Genomic DNA, 19,269 nt, shown 5'->3' with positions numbered 1-19,269 from the left:
CCCAATTCTCTATCGCAGGGAAAATCCTTCCTACCCCCAACCTGGGCTGTGGTCACCACGGACGCGAGCCTGTCAGGGTGGGGAGCGGTTTTTCTCCACCACAGGGCTCAGGGAACCTGGACTCCGATAGAGTCATCCCTTCAGATCAATATTCTGGAGATAAGGGCAGTGTATCTAGCCCTATTGGCTTTTCATCGGTGGCTGGAGGGCAGGCAGATCCGTATCCAGTCGGACAACGCCACTGCCGTCGCATACATCAACCACCAAGGCGGCACTCGCAGTCGTCAAGCCTTCCAGGAAGTCCGACGGATTCTGCAGTGGGTGGAAGCCACAGCCTCCACCATCTCCGCAGTTCACATCCTGGGCGTAGAAAACTGGGAAGCAGATTTTCTCAGTCGTCAGGGCATGGATGCGGGGGAATGGTCTCTGCACCCAGACGTGTTTCGAGAGATCTGTCGCCGCTGGGGAACGCCGGACGTCGATCTCATGGCATCACGGCACAACAACAAAGTCCCGGCATTCATGGCACGGTCTCAGGATCACAGAGCTCTGGCGGCGGACGCGTTAGTTCAGGATTGGTCGCAGTTTCGACTGCCTTATCTGTTTCCTCCTCTGGCGATGCTGCCCAGAGTGTTACGCAAGATCAGGTCCGACTGCCGTCGCGCCATTCTCGTCGCTCCAGACTGGCCGAGGCGGTCGTGGTACCCGGATCTGTGGCATCTCACGGTGGGTCAACCGTGGGCGCTTCCAGACCGCCCAGACTTGCTGTCACAAGGCCCGTTTTTCCATCTGAATTCTGTGGCCCTCAACCTGACTGTGTGGCCATTGAGTCCTGGCTCCTAGCGTCTTCAGGGTTATCTCAGGATGTCATTGCCACCATGAGACAGGCCAGGAAGCCTACGTCCGCCAAGATCTATTATAGGTCTTGGCAAATCTTCCTATCCTGGTGCGCTAATAACGGTTTTACTCCATGGCCGTTTGCCTTACCCACTTTTCTTTCATTCCTTCAATCCGGAATGGACAAGGGTTTGTCACTTGGCTCTCTCAAGGGCCAAGTATCGGCGCTCTCTGTATTTTTTCAAAAGCGTCTAGCCAGGCTTCCGCAGGTCCGCACGTTCCTGCAGGGAGTTTGCCACATAGTCCCACCTTACAAGCGTCCGCTGGAACCCTGGGATCTTAACAGGGTGCTAACGGCTCTTCAGAAACCACCTTTCTAGCCGCTGCGGGATGTCTCTCTATCACGTCTTTCGCAGAAGGTGGTTTTCTAGTGGCAGTCACATCACTTCGGAGAGTGTCTGAGCTAGCAGCGCTGTCATGCAAAGCCCCCTTCCTGGTGTTTCACCAGGATAAGGTGGTTCTGCGTCCGGTCCCGGAATTTCTCCCTAAGGTGGTATCCCCCTTTCATCTCAATCAGGATATCTCCTTGCCTTCATTTTGCCCTAATCCAATTCACCAGTGTGAAAAGGATTTGCACTCTTTGGATCTTGTGAGAGCACTTCGGCTCTACGTGTCTCGCACGGCGCCCCTGCGTCGTTCAGATGCGCTCTTTGTCCTTGTCGCTGGCCAGCGTAAGGGTTCGCAGGCTTCCAAGTCAACCTTGGCTCGGTGGATCAAGGAACCGATTCTCGAAGCCTACCGTTCTTCTGGGCTTCCGCTTCCTTCAGGGCTGAAAGCCCATTCTACCAGAGCCGTGGGTGCGTCCTGGGCATTGCGGCACCGGTCTACGGCTCAGCAGGTGTGTCAGGCAGCTACGTGGTCTAGTCTGCACACTTTCACGAAACACTATCAAGTGCATACCTATGCTTCGGCAGACGCCAGTCTAGGTAGGCGAGTCCTTCAGGCGGCGGTTGCCCACCTGTAAGAGGGGGCCATTTTTTTCGGCTCTTTTTTATTGAGGTATTCTTTTACCCACCCAGGGACTGCTCTTGGACGTCCCAATTGTCTGGGTCTCCCAATGGAGCGACAAAGAAGAAGGGAATTTTGTTTACTTACCGTAAATTCCTTTTCTTCTAGCTCCTATTGGGAGACCCAGCACCCGCCCCTGTACCCTTCGGGCTGGTTGTTCTTTTGTGTACACATGTTGTTCATGTTGAATTGTTCTTTTGGTTCATGGTTTTCAGTTCTCCGAACATCCTTCGGATTGCATTTACCCTAGACCAATTTATAAGTTTCCTCCTTCCGGCTTTTGCACCAAAACTGAGGAGCCCGTGATCCACGGGAGGGTGTATAGGCAGAGGGGAGGGGTTACACTTTTTAAAGTGTAATACTTTGTGTGGCCTCCGGAGGCAGAAGCTATACACCCCAATTGTCTGGGTCTCCCAATAGGAGCTAGAAGAAAAGGAATTTACGGTAAGTAAACAAAATTCCCTTCTTTATCAAAACTACACAAAGCAGCCCAGTAAGTGACACCGCTGGAATCAGGATCTCTGCCCTTACGTTATGCTGCTCTCAGAATAGGAGGCAATAACCTGGTGACAGATTCCCTATAAAAACAGCCATTCTGCAGAAACTAATGGGGAGGGACAGAGCAGTCACCATAACCAGTGATCAGGCAGATGCTCTGATGCAATATATCACAGCTCTCTGACAAAAGATCAGGCCAACCTTTAGGCACAGATTTGTAATATTTAACATAAACAACTTACAGCAGGACTCTGGGTTGGGGTCCTAGGTTCAAATCCCACCAAGGGCAACAACTGCAAGGAGTTTGTATGTTCTCCCCGTGTTTGTGTGGGTTTCCTCCCACACTCCAAAGACATACAGATAGGGAATTTAGATTGTGAGCCCCAATGGGGACAGTGTTTCTAATGTATGTAAAAATTGAGAAATTATATCTCATAGGTAAAAAACCTTATAACACCATATTCAGTTGGATATTGTCAACGGGGAGGAGTTCCACATCTCCCAAACATTATCAAGCTTTTCAGGGCAACCTCTATTTTTGGTATAGAGTCTGTTTGTATGGAATTATTGTATTGACTAGTTCTATCCAAGCTCGTGTAGTTGGGTGAGAGCTACCCATCCCACGAAGGACTATGAGTGTCCTAGCCATAAAGAGAGTCTCTCGCAGGAAAATTTTGAAGTGATGGGGCCAAAATCCCTCGTCCATAACTCCGAAAAGACAGAGCAGTGGAGCAAGGGGTATGGAGAAGGAGACCAGGGAAGATAGAATCGAGGCAACCTCTCACCAAAAGGAGGCGACTACTGGGCAACTCCAAATCATGTGGACAATGTCTGCATCGTGTTGAGATCATGGTTGATGCCCTGTATATTCCCATCCATACTCCTCTGGAATACGGAAAATCATATTTGCTTATTTAGGTGGATATGTGGATCTTCCGGTGATTATGGTGGGTGACTTTAATACATATTCACATCCATGTTGGGACAAACATCATTCAGGAACTATCCCACAAAATGTTAGACCCAGATATTTTCCTCGCTTAATAGCAGACACGAGAATGAGAGTGATATGGGGACTGCACCACCCAGGGATGCGGCCATAGTCTTGTTATTCGTCTCCACATCGGTCATTCTCACAAATAGATCTAACCATTGGCAATGATCTGTTGTTAACGTATGGCAAATCTATAACATTTTTACCCAGAAAAATTTTAGATCAATCCTATGATTGCATTTAAATGTAAAAATACTATTATTTATTTACTTTTCGTAATGATAATTGCTATAGGTACATTGTGTTTTTATATTTAATACAAATGATCTAATTAGAAAAAACCCCACAGTGTTTAGACCCCTGTAGTGTATTTTAGTGAGGTGTGCGGAGTGGAGTATCTGGACTTGGGCCCCTCCATCTGCTGCCATATTATAGGCAAAAGTGCCATATAGGTGATGGCTTGTCGAGTTAGGATACATTGCGCAGATCAACGACATACACGTTGCTGTATTACATTAAAGCAATTTGTAAGATTTATCCTAAGTGGACAACCTGCTTTAGAGTCGGAGACTACGTTTTATGTTTTGTTCATCTGAAAAAAACAAGGTGTCAGTAGCTATATGTTTTGCTGGAAGCTTAAAGGGGTTATTCGGTGTTCAATTTTGCATCGGAGGCTGACGACGTTACGACCCCATACACGTGCCAAGACGTGCACTATCAACAATTATCATGTACATGTCAAATTTTAACCTCTTAGATGCCACTGGCAATTGCTTCCCATTTTCCAGTAAAACATATGATACAATGGATGATGTCACTCAAAGGTACAACTAGTCCCACAACAAATAAGCTCTTATATGGCTTTGTCTGTGGGAAAATAGAAAAGTTACAGATCTTGGAAGAAGGGGAGGGACAAGTGAAATCGTAAAAAATGAAAAAATTGCTTGGTGTTTAAGGGGTTAAACTGGACATATGTTACATGTAGGTGAATGGGAATCTCCATTACATTATATAGAGGAGAACGTTTTGTGGGGTGCGATGCAGTGTAAATAATGTCTTAGAAATAAACCCCTTTGTGTTAAATGCGCGGTATTTCATTAATAAGGTATTTTCATCTTACACATATATGACATACCTAAATATTGTTTTTATTTTTAGGATTGGCAAGAAGTGATCTCTCTATACCAGGCCGATAATTCCTATCTGGGTAAGTGCTACAAATATAGGATTCATAATAAAAACCATAAATACCGTATTTTTCGGCCTATAAGACGCACTTTTTTCAGCAAAATTTTTTGGGGAAAGTGGGGGGTGCGTCTTATAGTCCGCTGGCTGCGGTGAAGTGGGGTCGGTGGTGGTGGAGCAGGTCATCAGAGGCAGGAGCAGGCTGTAGCAGCGCCTACCGTGATCACGTGGGCCCGCTCATTAGCCTCATTTCACATGCACTGCATCCCAACGCCCATCATCTCTCAGCCCTGAAGCCAGCGCTGACAGGTGGGCGGGATGATAGGCGGGGGGTGCGCACATACTAAACAGCCGGCCCGTGTGATCATTCCTGGCTCCTACAGCCTCGAGTGAACATGTATGGCTATATTCACTGCCCTCGGTGTATCATCATCAGCGCGGGGGGCAGTGAATAAGTATACTCACCGGTCACCATTTCCTGCAGCATCACGATGACCTCCTGTTTGCCGGCCCGCTGATGTGTGTGGAGAACGGTGCGCACAGTGATGACGTCATCACTGTACGCATGGCTCCACACAGGTCAGCGGTGCTGCTGCTGGTACAGACAGGAATACGAGCGATGCTGCGTGGAGCGAGAAAAGGCGAGTATAAACGTTAATGTTTTTATGTGTGCCACAGGATGTGGGCCATATACCAGGATGAGGGACATATATACAAGGATGGGGATCCTATACAAGGCAGGAGGATCATTACCAGGATTGGGTACCTTAGTAGAGAATTTAGGGACATTAACCCCATAACAGTGTCAACAGCAGATCCTCGCCCCATAACAGTGTGTCATGACCACATTTTTTGCTTAAAATTTTATTTTCCTATTTTCCTCCTCTAAAACCAGGGTGCGTCTTATAGTCCGAAAAATACGGTATAATATATATAATGTGCAGAGGCGCCATCATTATAATAAATGGGACATTTCAAGTAGCTGCATGATCTAGTCATCAGCCAGTATCTAAGTGCAGTTACCGCGTGCTGTTAGGTGCATGGTGGATCTGGACAATTGAATAGTAGGAAGCAGATTCCGATTAAAAGTTAAAAAGAGGAAACGGGGGAGTTAGGTTAGTGAGTTGAGGTGATAATCTTGTCTAAAGAGATGTGGATTAAAGCATGCTTAAAAATGTGCGGGCTAGATACTAGTCAGATCGTCTGGGGTAGTGTGTTCCAGAAAACTGGTGCAGCACACTCAGTAAGGCTTGATATCGATCTCCTTCTTAATGCTATCACTGTTCCTGTATTATATTTTTAGTAAAATAACTGGTTTTAATAGATAATAATAAACATTTATTTTTATACTCATGCTCAAATTTTGATTTGAATGTGGTGTTACTGTACTTGATGGGCTGCTCTCAGCCAAAGGTGTAGGCATACAGTAGAGAATTACCCAATTCCCGTATATTGGCTGTAGAGTAAAAGCTGACAGTCATATGGTGCAGGTGCCATAAAGAAGAACTGCTCTGTTTCCATCTTTGTTATGGGGGCACTGTGACATCTTTCTCATAGTCAACATTTTTGTATCCTATTCATGAATCTTGGATTCTCATCATTGGATCTGGACAGCAACAGCCATACAGAAGAGTCGCTATGGCTGTATAAACATTAATGGAGACCCTTCATTCTGTGGGATCCCCAGTGGTCAAGGCCACACCACTTAGAAACTGATTAATCACTGTTTGACACTTGAAAAAACGCCAATACCACATAGGAACATAGATTGCAGAAATGCTGTGACACAATGTCTGTATGAAAGCTATACAATAAGAGCTGGGATAGTGCATAGAGTTAATTAATGTGCGGCTTTTGTATATAAACTGTGTTAAGCCGTCCATTCACCATGCATGGCTGTTGGAAGCTTGATACTTTGGATGATCATTCAGCCAACAGTCATCTCGGCCATATCTTCCATTCACAGGAGCACTCGTTTGGCTGCGAGCTCCTGTATTCTGTATGAGAGAGCAAATATGTCTGGTAATGGCATATCATCAGAAGAACAAAGTGATCGGCAGGCCGAAATCAGACATGGATTGATATATTCCTCAACAATAATTGGGGCTTTTATACCCATTAGTGTGTTGGCCAAACCAGTCAATATCGGGGAGTTCGTCCGACATTGGCCTAATGCTTATTAGAATTTCCAAGAAGTGAGCAGTGAAGTGGTCAAACATACATACTCCAGTTATTTCCATATGGACACTTTTTTGTATATTATGGGAACTCCTTTTTGAAACGTTTGTAGGGTAAGAGCCTCCTTGCGGGGTAGATAACTATGACTGAGGTGCCTAATGTGTTTTTTGCCCTTTCTAGCGGAGAGTGGCAGTCTGCTGATGCGTAATGTGAGCTATGAGATCCCTGGCTTAAAGAAACAGATAACCCGGTGTCAGCAGCTTGGTGTGGAGTGTGAGCGCCGGGCCGAGGAGTGTGTGCAGGGCGCAGCGGAGCAGCGAGAACAGTATTATAGCAGCTGCAAGCGCTATGGAATCAATGTAAGTGTACAAAATAATTAGTTTTAAAGTAAATACACATGAGAGGCTGAATCTGCTACAAAATCCACATTTTTATCTAGCAGATTTGCTGTCAATTTCATCCTTTTACATTGGTAAAAAACGGACAGCACTTGGATGCTGATTGTGGTCCAATTTGCCCAGACTGCTAGATAGGAAAATAATAGAGAATATTATTTTTCACGTAATGAGAAAAACTGATGACACTTGAGCCAACTCTGATGACACTCAGACCAAACTGATGACGCTCGGACCAAACTCTGATGACGCTCGGACCAAACTCTGATGACGCTCGGACCAAACTCTGATGACGCTCGGACCAAACTCTGATGACGCTCGAACCAAACTCTGATGGCACTCGAATTAAACTCTGACCTAAAAAATCAGTTCATTTTTCTCATACATGAAAAAAATAAGTATCTGAATAAGGCCTTAGGGCTCGTGCGCACACTGCGTCCTGACCAGTGCAGAAAAAAGCATACCCGCTGGCAGACTTGACACTGCGTTTTGACAAAAAAGAATGCATCCAAAACGCATGTATTTCTTTGTCGCTCCATTGGGAGACCCAGACAATTGGGTGTATAGCTATTGCCTCTGGAGGCCACACAAAGTATTACACTTAAAAGTGTAAGGCCCCTCCCCTTCTGGCTATACACCCCCAGTGGGATCACTGGCTCACCAGTTTTTGTGCTTTGTGCGAAGGAGGCAACACATCCACGCATAGCTCCACTTTTTAGTCAGCAGCAGCTGCTGACTATGTCGGATGGAAGAAAAGAGGACACATATAGTGTCCCCAGCATGCTCCCTTCTCACCCCACTGTATGTCGGAGGTGTTTGTAAGGTTGAGGTACCCATTGCGGGTACGGCGGCAGGAGCCCACATGCTGATTCCTTCCCCATCCCTTTTTACAGGGCTCTGGGTGAAGTGGGATTTACCGGTCTCCAGGCACTGAGACCGTGCTCCATCTACAGCCCCTGGAGAAGATGCTGGATGGAGCGGAGTACATCAGGGACATGGCCCTGCTTCCTCAAGGTACTCTGTGTCCCCGTGCATTTGGCGCTCACACCGCAGCATGCTGGGTGTTGTAGTGCGCCGGGGGACATCAGCGCTGCGGCGCCTGTGCCATGGCCTCATTCAGCTTTGCTGAAGCAGGCTCACTTATGGGAATTGGTCGCGCCGGCCGCTGGGACTGCGGCGCGGCTGGCACTTGTAGTGCGCCGGGGACTTCAGCGCGGCCTGCGCTTTTACGGCGGCCGCGCTGATAACTAGAGTCCCCGGCTTTTGCGGCCTGCTTCCGTTCGTTCCCGCCCCCAGACCTGCCAGTCAGGAGAGGGGCGGGACGCTGGCCACTTCCAGGAATCGGTCGCGCCGGCCGCTGGCAGCGGCGCGGCTGCCACTTGTGGTGCGCCGGGGACTTCAGCGCGGCCCGCGCTTTTACGGCGGCCGCGCTGATAACTAGAGTCCCCGGCTTTTGCGGCCTGCTTCCGTTCGTTCCCGCCCCCAGACCTGCCAGTCAGGAGAGGGGCGGGACGCTGGCCACTTCTATGAATCAGTCGCGCCGGCCGCTGGAACTGCGGCGCGGCTGGCACTTGTGGTGCGCCGGGGACTTCAGCGCGGCCCGCGCTTTTACGGCGGCCGCGCTGTTAACTCGAGTCCCCGGCTTCTGGGCCTAGTCTCCCTTCGTTACCGCCCACAGCCCTGACAGTCAGGGTAGGGGCGTGACGCTGCATAGAGCAGCGCTGAGAGCTGGAGTATGTTTTGCATACTCCACCCCTCTCACTGTGTGCACTGTGAAACCGGATTCCCGCACTTTCTCAGGCACGCCCACGGCTTCCTTCTCTACAAGGACACCGGCAGCCATTAGTGTCAGTTTCTGTACGATACAGAGACAAGTGTGGAAGACCCTGGCATTCTGATAGTCACACAATCGCTGTAACAGGCGTTAAGCAGCACCTGTGGTGCTAACCCCACTAGTGCAGAAGTGCACTTATAGATATGCTTGTACTATATACATTGCACTGTTTGGTCGCACGTTGTATATACCCTCCTGGATTATGCGGAGGAGTTATCAGCATATTCTCTGTGTAAAACAAAGGTGCAGAACCACATGTTTTTCTATACAGCTGGTACAGCATGTACGGCTATACGGCCGGCAGGTACATAGACTCCCATTGTATGCACTAATGGCCAGGGGATGAGGACGGTGTCTGCAGTATTTACTGACAGTTTTTCTGAGACTATGGCTATGATACTAGAAGCCTAGCAGTCCGGACATGTCTCTCACAATATGGGCACTGTTGAATCATTGATCCATGGCCCCCCTCAGTGTGAATAACTAACAGCTCCGGGAATGTCACACGCATCCCAGAGTCACGGCTCTGCACGGACGTCAGTCCCAGACAGCCTAAGTGGGCTCGCTATGAGCGGCCTCGGTTTCATCAGGGTCCTAACAGAAGGACTCGCTGTGTAATGAGGCGGAAGTAGCGGCTCAGGATTCTGATCCTGAGACCGCTCTCAATCTGGATACACCTGATTGTGACGCCATAGTAAATAATCTTATAGCGTCCATCTATAGAATGTGGGTTATTTCTCACAGCTCCTCCAGTGGAGGAGTCAGCTTCACGTATTTTTCTGGACCACTCTGCCTTCAGAGAGGCAGTCCAGGAACACCACGCTTATCCAGATATGCGCTTCTCCAAACGGCTTAGGATACACGTTATCCCTGTCCCCTGACTTGGTCAAGGACTGGACCCAATGTCCCGAGCGGCATCCTCCAATCTCCAGGCTTGTAGCTAGATCCATAGTTGCAGTGGGAGATGGAACTGCAAACTCAAAGATGCCACTGACAGACAGATGGATCTCTGGTCGAAAGCCATCTATGAGGCTGTCGGCGCACCGTTGGCTCCGGCATTCTCTCCCTTGGGGCACTCCAAGCTATTTCAGCTTGTCTTACACAGATTGACACGGTTACACGTACATCTGTGCCGCAGGTGGCATCCTTAACCTCTCAAATGTCTGCATTTGTTTCTTACGCGATTCAGGTTGTCCTGGACTCTGCGAACCGTGCGGCGGTAGCCTCCGCTACTCCGTGTTTTTAAGCAGAGCCTGGTCTGCTCGTTAAGTGAATGGAAGGCAGATTCTGCTTCCAAAAAAGGTTGCCTAACCAGTTGCCTTTTTCTGCTGACCGACTGTTTGGTGAGCGTTGGATGTAACCATCAAACAGTCCAGGGGTAAGGATTCATCCTTTCCTCAGCCCGGACACAACAAACCCCAACAGAGCAAGAGGCAGTCGGGGTTTTCGGCCTTTTCGAGGCTCGGGCAGGTCCCATTTTTCCTCGTCCAATGTGGACTCAAAAGGATCAGAGGAGCTAAGATTCTTAGCGGGCTCAGTCTCGCCCAAAAAAGCGACAGTCTGAAAACCCGCTTCCAAGGCGGCTTCCTCATGACTTGCGGCCTCGGTCGGTAGCAGGCTCTCCCGCCTTGGCGATATTTAGCTGCCATAGGTCAATGACCATTGAGTGTGAGACATTCTGTCTCACGGGTACAGGATAGAGCTCACTTCTCGTCCTCCAACTCGATTCTTCAGAATTTCTCCACCTCCCGGCCGGGCCGCTGCTCTTCTGCAAACAGGGTGCACTCTATAGGCAGAAAGAGTGATGACCCCCGTTCCTCTTCAGGAACAAGGTCACGGTTTTTACCCCAAATTCTTTGCGGTACCTATAACAACGGGCCGTTCCGTCCCGTTCTGGATCTAAAAATGCTCAGCAAGCTCGTGGACACCAGGCGGTTCCGGATGGAATCCCTCCGCCATGTCATCGCCTCAAGGTCCCAAGGATATTTCCTAGCATCATTAGGCATCAAGGATGCTTATCCACACGTGCCGATTGATCCAGAGCACTAGCGTTTCTACGCTTCGTTATAGGAGACGAACACCCTCTGTTCGTAGCTCTACCTTCCGGCTAGCGACAGTCCAACTGGTCTTCGCCAAGGTCAGGGCAGCAGTAGTCACAGTCCTGCACTCTCAGGGTCACTCTGTGGTCCCGTATTTAGACGATCTACTTGTCAAGGCACTCTCTTAGGAAACATGCCAACACTGCCCGAACGTTGCGCTGGAGACTCTCTAGAGTTTTGGGTGGATCATCAACTTTTTAAAGTCAGATCCGACCCCGACCCTATCGATAACATATCTAGGCATAGAGTTTCTTACTCTCTCAGCGATAGTGAAGCTGCCGCTAGACAAACAGCATTCACTACGGGCTGCAAGCTCTTCTTTAAGAACCAGTCGCACACATTGAGACGCCTCATGCACTTCCTACGTAAGATGGTAGCAATGGAGGCAGTTCCTTTCGCGCAGTTTTACTGCGTCCACTACAATGGGACATTCTCCGCCAATGGGACGAGGAGTCGACGTCCCTCAACAGAGTCGTCGTTCTTTCTCAGGCGGCCAAGGAATCTCTACGGTGGTGGCTTCTTCTCACCTCTTGGTCAAAAAGAAGGTCCTTCCTATCCCCGTCCTGGGCGATAGTTACGACAGACGCGAGTCTATCAGGGTGGGGAGCAGTTTTTCTCCACTACAGCGCTCAGGGTACGTGGACTCAGCAAGAGTCCACTCTTCAGATCAATGTTCTTGAACACAGAGCAGTGTATCTTGCCCTACAATCCTTCCAACAGCGGCTGGAAAGCAAGCATATCCGACTTCAGTCGGACAGCTCCACAGCGGTGGCATACATCAACCACCAAGGAAGAACGCGCAACCGGCAAGCCTTCCAGGAAGTCCGGCAGGTTCTGATGTGGGTGGAAGACACGGCATCCACCATATCCACAATTCACATCCCAAGTGTGGAAACTAGGAAGCTGACTTCCTAAGTCGCTGAGGTGTGGCCGAAAGAGTATGGTCTCCTCACCCGGACGGGTTTCAGGAGATCTGGCGCCGCTGACAGAGGCCGGACGTCGATCTAATGGCGTCACGGCACAACAACAATGTGCCAGCTTCATGGCACGGTTTCACAATCATCGAGCTCTGGCGGCAAACGCCTTAGTTCAGCATTGGTCGCAGTTCCAGCTACCTTAGGTGCCACCTCTGGCATTGTTGCCCAGAGTACTGCGCTAGATCTAGACCGACTGCGGCCGCGCCATCCTCGTCGCTACAAATTGGCCGAGGATGTTGTGGTACTCGGTTCTGTGGTGCCTCACGGTAGGCTAACCGGGGGCACTACCAGACCAATCAGACTGGCTGTCTCAAGGGCCATTCTTCCATTTGAATTCTACGGCCCTCAACCGGATGGTGTGGCATTGAGTCCTGGAACCTAGTGTCGTCAGGATTACCTCAGGACGTGGTTGCCACCATGAGACAGGCTAGCATACCAACGTCCGCCAAGATTGACCACAGGACGTGGAAGATGTTCTTATCTCGGTGCTCGGCGCAGGGTGTTTCTCCCTGGCCGGTTGCATCGTCTATGTTTCCTTCCTTCCTGCAATCTAGGTAGGAAAATGGGTTGTCGCTCAGTTCCCTTTAGGGACAAGTCTCAGCGCTATCTGTATTTTTTCAGAAACGACGACTTCCTCAGGTACGCACGTTCCTACGGGGAGTTTGTCTTCTCAGCACTCCGTACAAGCGGCCGTTAGAGCCCTGAGATCTGAACAAGGTTCTAATTGCTCTCCAGATGCCGCCTTTCGAGCCTTTGAAGGATGTCTCCCTTCCCGTTTTTCACGGGAAGTGGCCTTCTAGTAACGGTCTCGTCTCTTAGGAGAGTTTCCGAGCTAGCAACGCTCTCATACAAACTCCCTTCCTGGTCCTTCACCAGGACAGGGTAGTTCTGCGTCCGGTTCCGGAATTTCTCCCTAAGGTGGTATCCCATTTTCATATCAATCAGGATATCACCTCACCTTCTTTGTGTCCTCGTCCAGTCCATCAATTTCAGAAAGATTTGCAATCTGTTGGTTCTGGTGAGAGCACTCCGGTTCTACTTCCCGCATGGCGCTCCTGCGCCACCCGGATGCACTCTTTGTCCTTGTCGCTGGTCGGCGTAAACAGTCGCAAGCTTCCAGATCCACCCTTGCTCGGGGGCTCGAGGAACCAATTCTTGAAACCTACAGTTCTACTGGGCTTCTGGTTCTCTCAAGGCCGAAGGCCCATTCTACCAGAGCCGTGGGTGCATCCTGGGCATTACGGCACCAGGCTACGGCTCAGCAGGTGTGTCAGGCACCCACCTGGTCGAGTCTACTTACTTTTACCAAGCATTATCAGATGCATACCTACGCTTCGGCAGACGCCAGCCTAGGTAGATAAGTCATTCAGGCGGCGGTTGGCCACCTGTAGGAGAGGGCCGTTTGACGGCCCTATCATGAGGTATTCTTTTACCCACCCAGGGATTGCTTTTGGACATCCCAATTGTCTGGGTCTCCCAATGGAGCGACAAAGAAGAAGGGAATTTTGTTTACTTACCGTAAATTCCTTTTCTTCTAGCTCCAATTGGGAGACCCAGCACCCGCCCTGTTTTCTCGGGGTTTTTCTGTTTTTTCGGGTACACATGTTGTTCATGTGGTATGGTTCAGTTCTCCGATGTTTCCTCGGATTGAATTGGTCTTTAAACCAGTTATTGGCTTTCCTCCTTCTTGCTTTGGCACTAAAACTGGTGAGCCAGTGATCCCACTGGGGGTGTATAGCCAGAAGGGGAGGGGCCTTACACTTTTAAGTGTAATACTTTGTGTGGCCTCCAGAGGCAATAGCTATACACCCAATTGTCTGGGTCTCCCAATTGGAGCTAGAAGAAAAGGAATTTACGGTAAGTAAACAAAATTCCCTTCTTTGGATGCCTTTTGCATGCATTTTACATGCGTTTTGGATGCATTTTTGTTGGTGCCGTCCCCCGGCAATTCAGCTCTGCTACATGCCCACTGAGAGCAGACACAGACAGAGCCGTGCGATGAGAATGAACTCGGATGAACTTCACCCGACTTCATTGTCATCCCGCGGATCTGTCTGTGTGTCGCTTCCTGATTAGCGGTCACCCGTGAAGGACTCACCGGTGACCGCAAATCCCCTGAGTGACTGAAGTGAGCAGCGCGATCAGCAGTGCCGTCACTGTGGTTACCCGCAGCCACAGCTGGAGTCTTCCACCTGAGAGCGGTGGCCTCGGGTAACCTGAGTAACGTCATCGCTGATCGCGCGGCTCACTTCAGTTGCTGCGTGGAGCTGACAGCGGTCGTGGTCTGTGGCCGCTCGCTGTCAGCTTCATGTAACATAGCTGAAAGCGTCGTGGGACCTCATGTGGATTACGTCGGACCTGGAGGGGTATTTGGGGATTAATAAAGTGGTGAAAGAGGGTGTTTTTTTGTCTTTTATTCCAAATAAAGGATTTTTTGGATGTGTGTGTTTATTTTCTTTAACTTACAGGTTAATCATGGAAGGTATCTCGGGGAAACGGCTGCCATGATTAAACTAGGACTTAGTGGCAGCTATGGGCTGCTGCCATTAACTCCTTATTACCCCGATTGCCACCGCACCAGGGCAATTCGGGATGAGTCGGGTAGAGTCACGGGACTGTCGCATCTAATGGATGCGGCAATTCCGGGCAGCTGCTGGCTGATATTTTTAGGCTGGGGGGCTCTCCATAACGTGGAGCTCCCCATCCTGAGAATACCAGCCTTCAGCCATGTGGCTTTACCCTGGCTGGTATAAAAATTGGGGGGGACCGCACGTTGTTTTTTTTAATTATTTATTTATTTTACTGCACTATATAGACACGCCCACCGGCGGCTGTGATTGGTTGCAGTGAGACAGCTGTCACTCAGCGTGGGGGCGGGTCTGACTGCAACCAATCATAGGTGCCAGTGGGCGAGGGAAGCAGGCAATAAAAGATGGAATAATGAGCGGCTGCCATTTTCAAAAGATGAGAAGCCGCCACAGTGTGACAGCCGTGCAGCGCCGCGCTGGTGATCGTGGATCAGTGAGTATGAGAGAGGGGGTAGGAGGGAGAGACCAAAAGACCTACCTTTGTTATGTCAAATAAACATGTGGATCGCAACAAAAATGCAGTGCAAACGCAATGCTTAGTATTTTGGTAGCGTTTTTCAACAACTCATTGATTTCAATGGGTGTAGAACGCTGCCAAAACGCTCAAAAGAATTGACATGCTGCTTTTCTAAACGCAGAGATTTTGTAAATTTTTTTACTTTCAAAACGCTGCGTTCAATAAAGCAAACGTGTGCACGGATTTTGCATGATTCTCATAGACTTTGCTGGGGAACAAGAACATATGCATTTTGACAATCTGATGCTGCAACTTAAAACGCTGCGGAAACGCAAAAAAAAGAAACGTGTGCATGAGCCCTTACTCTGTTTAGACCCGATTTCACGTATCTGACATTATGGCCTGCAATGCCCAGTCTGACTGCACGTCAAATTCAATAGCCTGATAGGCATTTCTGAGGGTGTTGAATTTGGGTTACTAGACATGTGGACAGTCTGAAAATCATGACCGTCACCAGACTGTAAAGGGTGCTTTACACGCTGCGACATCGCTAGCGATAGCAACCACCCCCGTCGTTCGTGCGACATTTGGTGATCGCTGCCGTAGCGAACATTATCGCTACGGCACCATCACATGCACATACCTTTTCAGTGACGTCGCTATGACCACCGAACAATCCATCCTTCAAGGGGGAGGTGCATTTGGCGTCATAGCAACGTCACTGCGGCGTCACTAAGCGGCCGCCCAATAGCAGAGGAGGGGCGGAGATGAGTGGTCGGAATATGCCGCCCACCTCCTTCCTTCCTCATTGCCGGTGGACGCAGGTAAGGAGATGTTCGTCGTTCCTGCGGCGTCACACATAGCGATGTGAGACGCCGCAGGAACGACGAACAACCAGCGGCATGCACCACCAACGATATTATGAAAAGGAGCGACGTGTCAACGATCAACGATTTTTAACGTTTTTGTGATCGTTGATCGTCGCTCCTTGGTGTCACACGCTGTGATGTCGCTAACTGCGCCGGATGTGCGTCACTAACGACGTGACCCCGACGATATATCGTTAGCGATGTCGCAGCGTGTAAAGCACCCTTTAGATTGAAGTCGGCTGAATTCTTCAGGGAGGCAATGTGCATCTAATCCCAGACTCGTATGCATACATGCTCAATCACTAGGGAGAGAGGAGTAAGGCATTGTACCCAAACTGAAGATTTACTTTCCCATTTTTTTCCCCTGCAGGGAGACGATGTTCGTAAGGAACTTCAGATGTTGGTCCATGATGTCCCAGCAGCCCTGAGACAGGTTGGATCAGAGGCTTCTGGACTTCTTCCGGCAATCGAATTGTACCAGGCCTGCGTGTCTTTTGTCTGTGATAGGTAAGCAGTGAAGTGATGTCTTCTTCTCTTTGAATTGTTTTAGAAAAGCTGCTCAGAAATCAAGTAACTTAACATTGAAAGATTATCGCATTTTTTTTCTCTCCTTTAGTTCCTCTGAACTTGCGCTCCCACTCATCCGCTATTTGCAGGAACATGGAGACACCACGGTATATGAGTGGCGAACCGGAGAAGTCCCAGTGACAGTAGAACGGCCAGAAGGCAAGGAGGATGAGGACGTTTCCCGCTGTACAGAAGAAGGAGAGGTAAGAGTAGTCTAGATTCCATAGAAGTGTATGATTTGTGTCACTGCAATCTTTATAATTTCCTACTTTTTTGCCAGATTGACTGGGGAAATTTGGGATTAACTACAGAGACTCCATCACTGCAGCCATCAGAGGAAATAGACTGGGGCATCGTTTCAGGAACAGAGGTAAGATGCCTACATGGAGCTAGCATGTATGAGAAGTCTTTATGTTCATAGGTGACAATTCTATGTTTCTCTTATCTATTCCTATAATCTGCAGGGTTCCTCAGTCATGGGTTGATTACAGAGCCCTCTAAGAATCGACTATTCTCATTGGCAATATGGCAGAATAAATGCTGTGATGCAGGGTGTCTATTAAAGGCCACTTATTAAATTTGCAGTGCCGTGATATGGCTATTACATAGTCTGAGGGTGCAGTGGACAGAAAACCAAACATGCCTGTCATACACAACTCGGTAGAACATGTACTTGGTGTAATGGATATTATAACAATTTCTTGGGACACATTAAATAAAGCTGTCTTACTTTAAGACAGTGCAAACTAGACAGTCTAAACAAATGCATCAGATTGAACCCAGTGGCTTATTTGGATTACACATTTGGTCCATTTTTAAACTATGTGTATTTGCTGCTTTTTTTATGCACCTCTATTCACAATAAAAACAATGTTTAGGACTAAAGACAACAGACTATATTGAGCTAAAAAATATATTTATTGAAAAAATTAAAAAGATCTTGAAAACATAGATATATCAAATAGGAATATGCCCACATATAAAAAATAGATAAATATAAGTAAACACCTCCTGAAGAAGATTTTGAAACGTACGTTGAGGCGGCAGGACCCCCCCCCACGCGATGCACTACTTTGATTTGTAAGTACAGAACCTCTCACAGCTGAAACTACATACTTATATTAATTCCCCATTCTAGATTCTACATTATCTCTTGATATTAAATACATCAGTTATCGCTAGTGAGATTTAAGCAAACCTCTAACTTTTTTACCAATGGCATATTAGCTTTAGCTCACATAGGCTATACAACTCCTACTTATTCTGATCACACTGTGTTAGGTGTTAGATTCTGGAACTTGTGCTCTTCTATTTTGATCATATATTGATAGTTAGCAGATTTTGGGACTTTTTTACTATTATATCAGCATGATTATTATGTTTAACTATCAGTCTCATATGTGTATTATTTTGTGGATGATAAATCTATATGTATTATACCTACAGTGCCTACAAGTAGTATTCAACCCCCTGCAGATTTAGCAGGTTTGATAAGATGCAAATAAGTTAGAGCCTGCAAACTTCAAACAAGAGCAGGATTTATTAACAGATGCATAAATCTTACAAACCAACAAGTTATGTTGCTCAGTTAAATTTTAATAAATTTTCAACATAAAAGTGTGGGTCAATTATTATTCAACCCCTAGGTTTAATATTTTGTGGAATAACCCTTGTTTGCAATTACAGCTAATAATCGTCTTTTATAAGACCTGATCAGGCCGGCACAGGTCTCTGGAGTTATCTTGGCCCACTCCTCCATGCAGATCTTCTCCAAGTTATCTAGGTTCTTTGGGTGTCTCATGTGGACTTTAATCTTGAGCTCCTTCCACAAGTGTTTAATTGGGTTACGGTCAGGAGACTGACTAGGCCACTGCAACACCTTGATTTTTTCCCTCTTGAACCAGGCCTTGGTTTTCTTGGCTGTGTGCTTTGGGTCATTGTCTTGTTGGAGGATGAAATGACGACCCATCTTAAGATCCTTGATGGAGGAGCGGAGGTTCTTGGCCAAAATCTCCAGGTACGCCGTGCTATCCATCTTCCCATGGATGCGGACCAGATGGCCAGGCCCCTTGGCTGAGAAACAGCCCCACAGCATGATGCTGCCACCACCATGCTTGACTGTAGGGATGGTATTCTTGGGGTCGTATGCAGTGCCATCCAGTCTCCAAACGTCACGTGTGTGGTTGGCACCAAAGATCTCGATCTTGGTCTCATTAGACCACAGAACCTTGAACCAGTCTGTCTCAGAGTCCTCCAAGTGATCATGAGCAAACTGTAGACGAGCCTTGACATGACGCTTTGAAAGTAAAGGTACCTTACGGGCTCGTCTGGAACGGAGACCATTGCGGTGGAGTACGTTACTTATGGTATTGACAGAAACCAATGTCCCCACTGCCATGAGATCTTCCCGGAGCTCCTTCCTTGTTGTCCTTGGGTTAGCCTTGACTCTTCGGACAAGCCTGGCCTCGGCACAGGAGGAAACTTTCAAAGGCTGTCCAGGCCGTGGAAGGCTAACAGTAGTTCCATAAGCCTTCCACTTCCGGATGATGCTCCCAACAGTGGAGACAGGTAGGCCCAACTCCTTTGAAAGGGTTTTGTACCCCTTGCCAGCCTTGTGACCCTCCACGATCTTGTCTCTGATGGCCTTGGAATGCTCCTTTGTCTTTCCCATGTTGACCATGTATGAGTGCTGTTCACAAGTTTGGGGAGGGTCTTAATTAGTC

General features: G+C 48.3%; 1 protein-coding gene across 1 annotated transcript in view; it reads left to right on the top strand.

Moving 5' to 3' along the window:
* Positions 1-19,269, top strand: part of CDK5RAP3 (CDK5 regulatory subunit associated protein 3) — a 51,729-nt gene that overhangs the window by 15,557 nt on the left and 16,903 nt on the right. The window contains exons 5-9 of the mRNA XM_075350060.1: positions 4,556-4,604; positions 6,941-7,119; positions 16,350-16,486; positions 16,596-16,749; positions 16,827-16,916. Coding sequence (XP_075206175.1) covers positions 4,556-4,604; positions 6,941-7,119; positions 16,350-16,486; positions 16,596-16,749; positions 16,827-16,916 — 609 coding nt within the window. The remainder of the gene's footprint in view (positions 1-4,555; positions 4,605-6,940; positions 7,120-16,349; positions 16,487-16,595; positions 16,750-16,826; positions 16,917-19,269) is intronic.

Source organism: Anomaloglossus baeobatrachus, chromosome 5 (assembly GCF_048569485.1).
Source record: "Anomaloglossus baeobatrachus isolate aAnoBae1 chromosome 5, aAnoBae1.hap1, whole genome shotgun sequence".
NCBI classification, from domain to species: domain Eukaryota; kingdom Metazoa; phylum Chordata; class Amphibia; order Anura; family Aromobatidae; genus Anomaloglossus; species Anomaloglossus baeobatrachus.
This window is presented reverse-complemented; position numbering and strand designations above follow the sequence as displayed.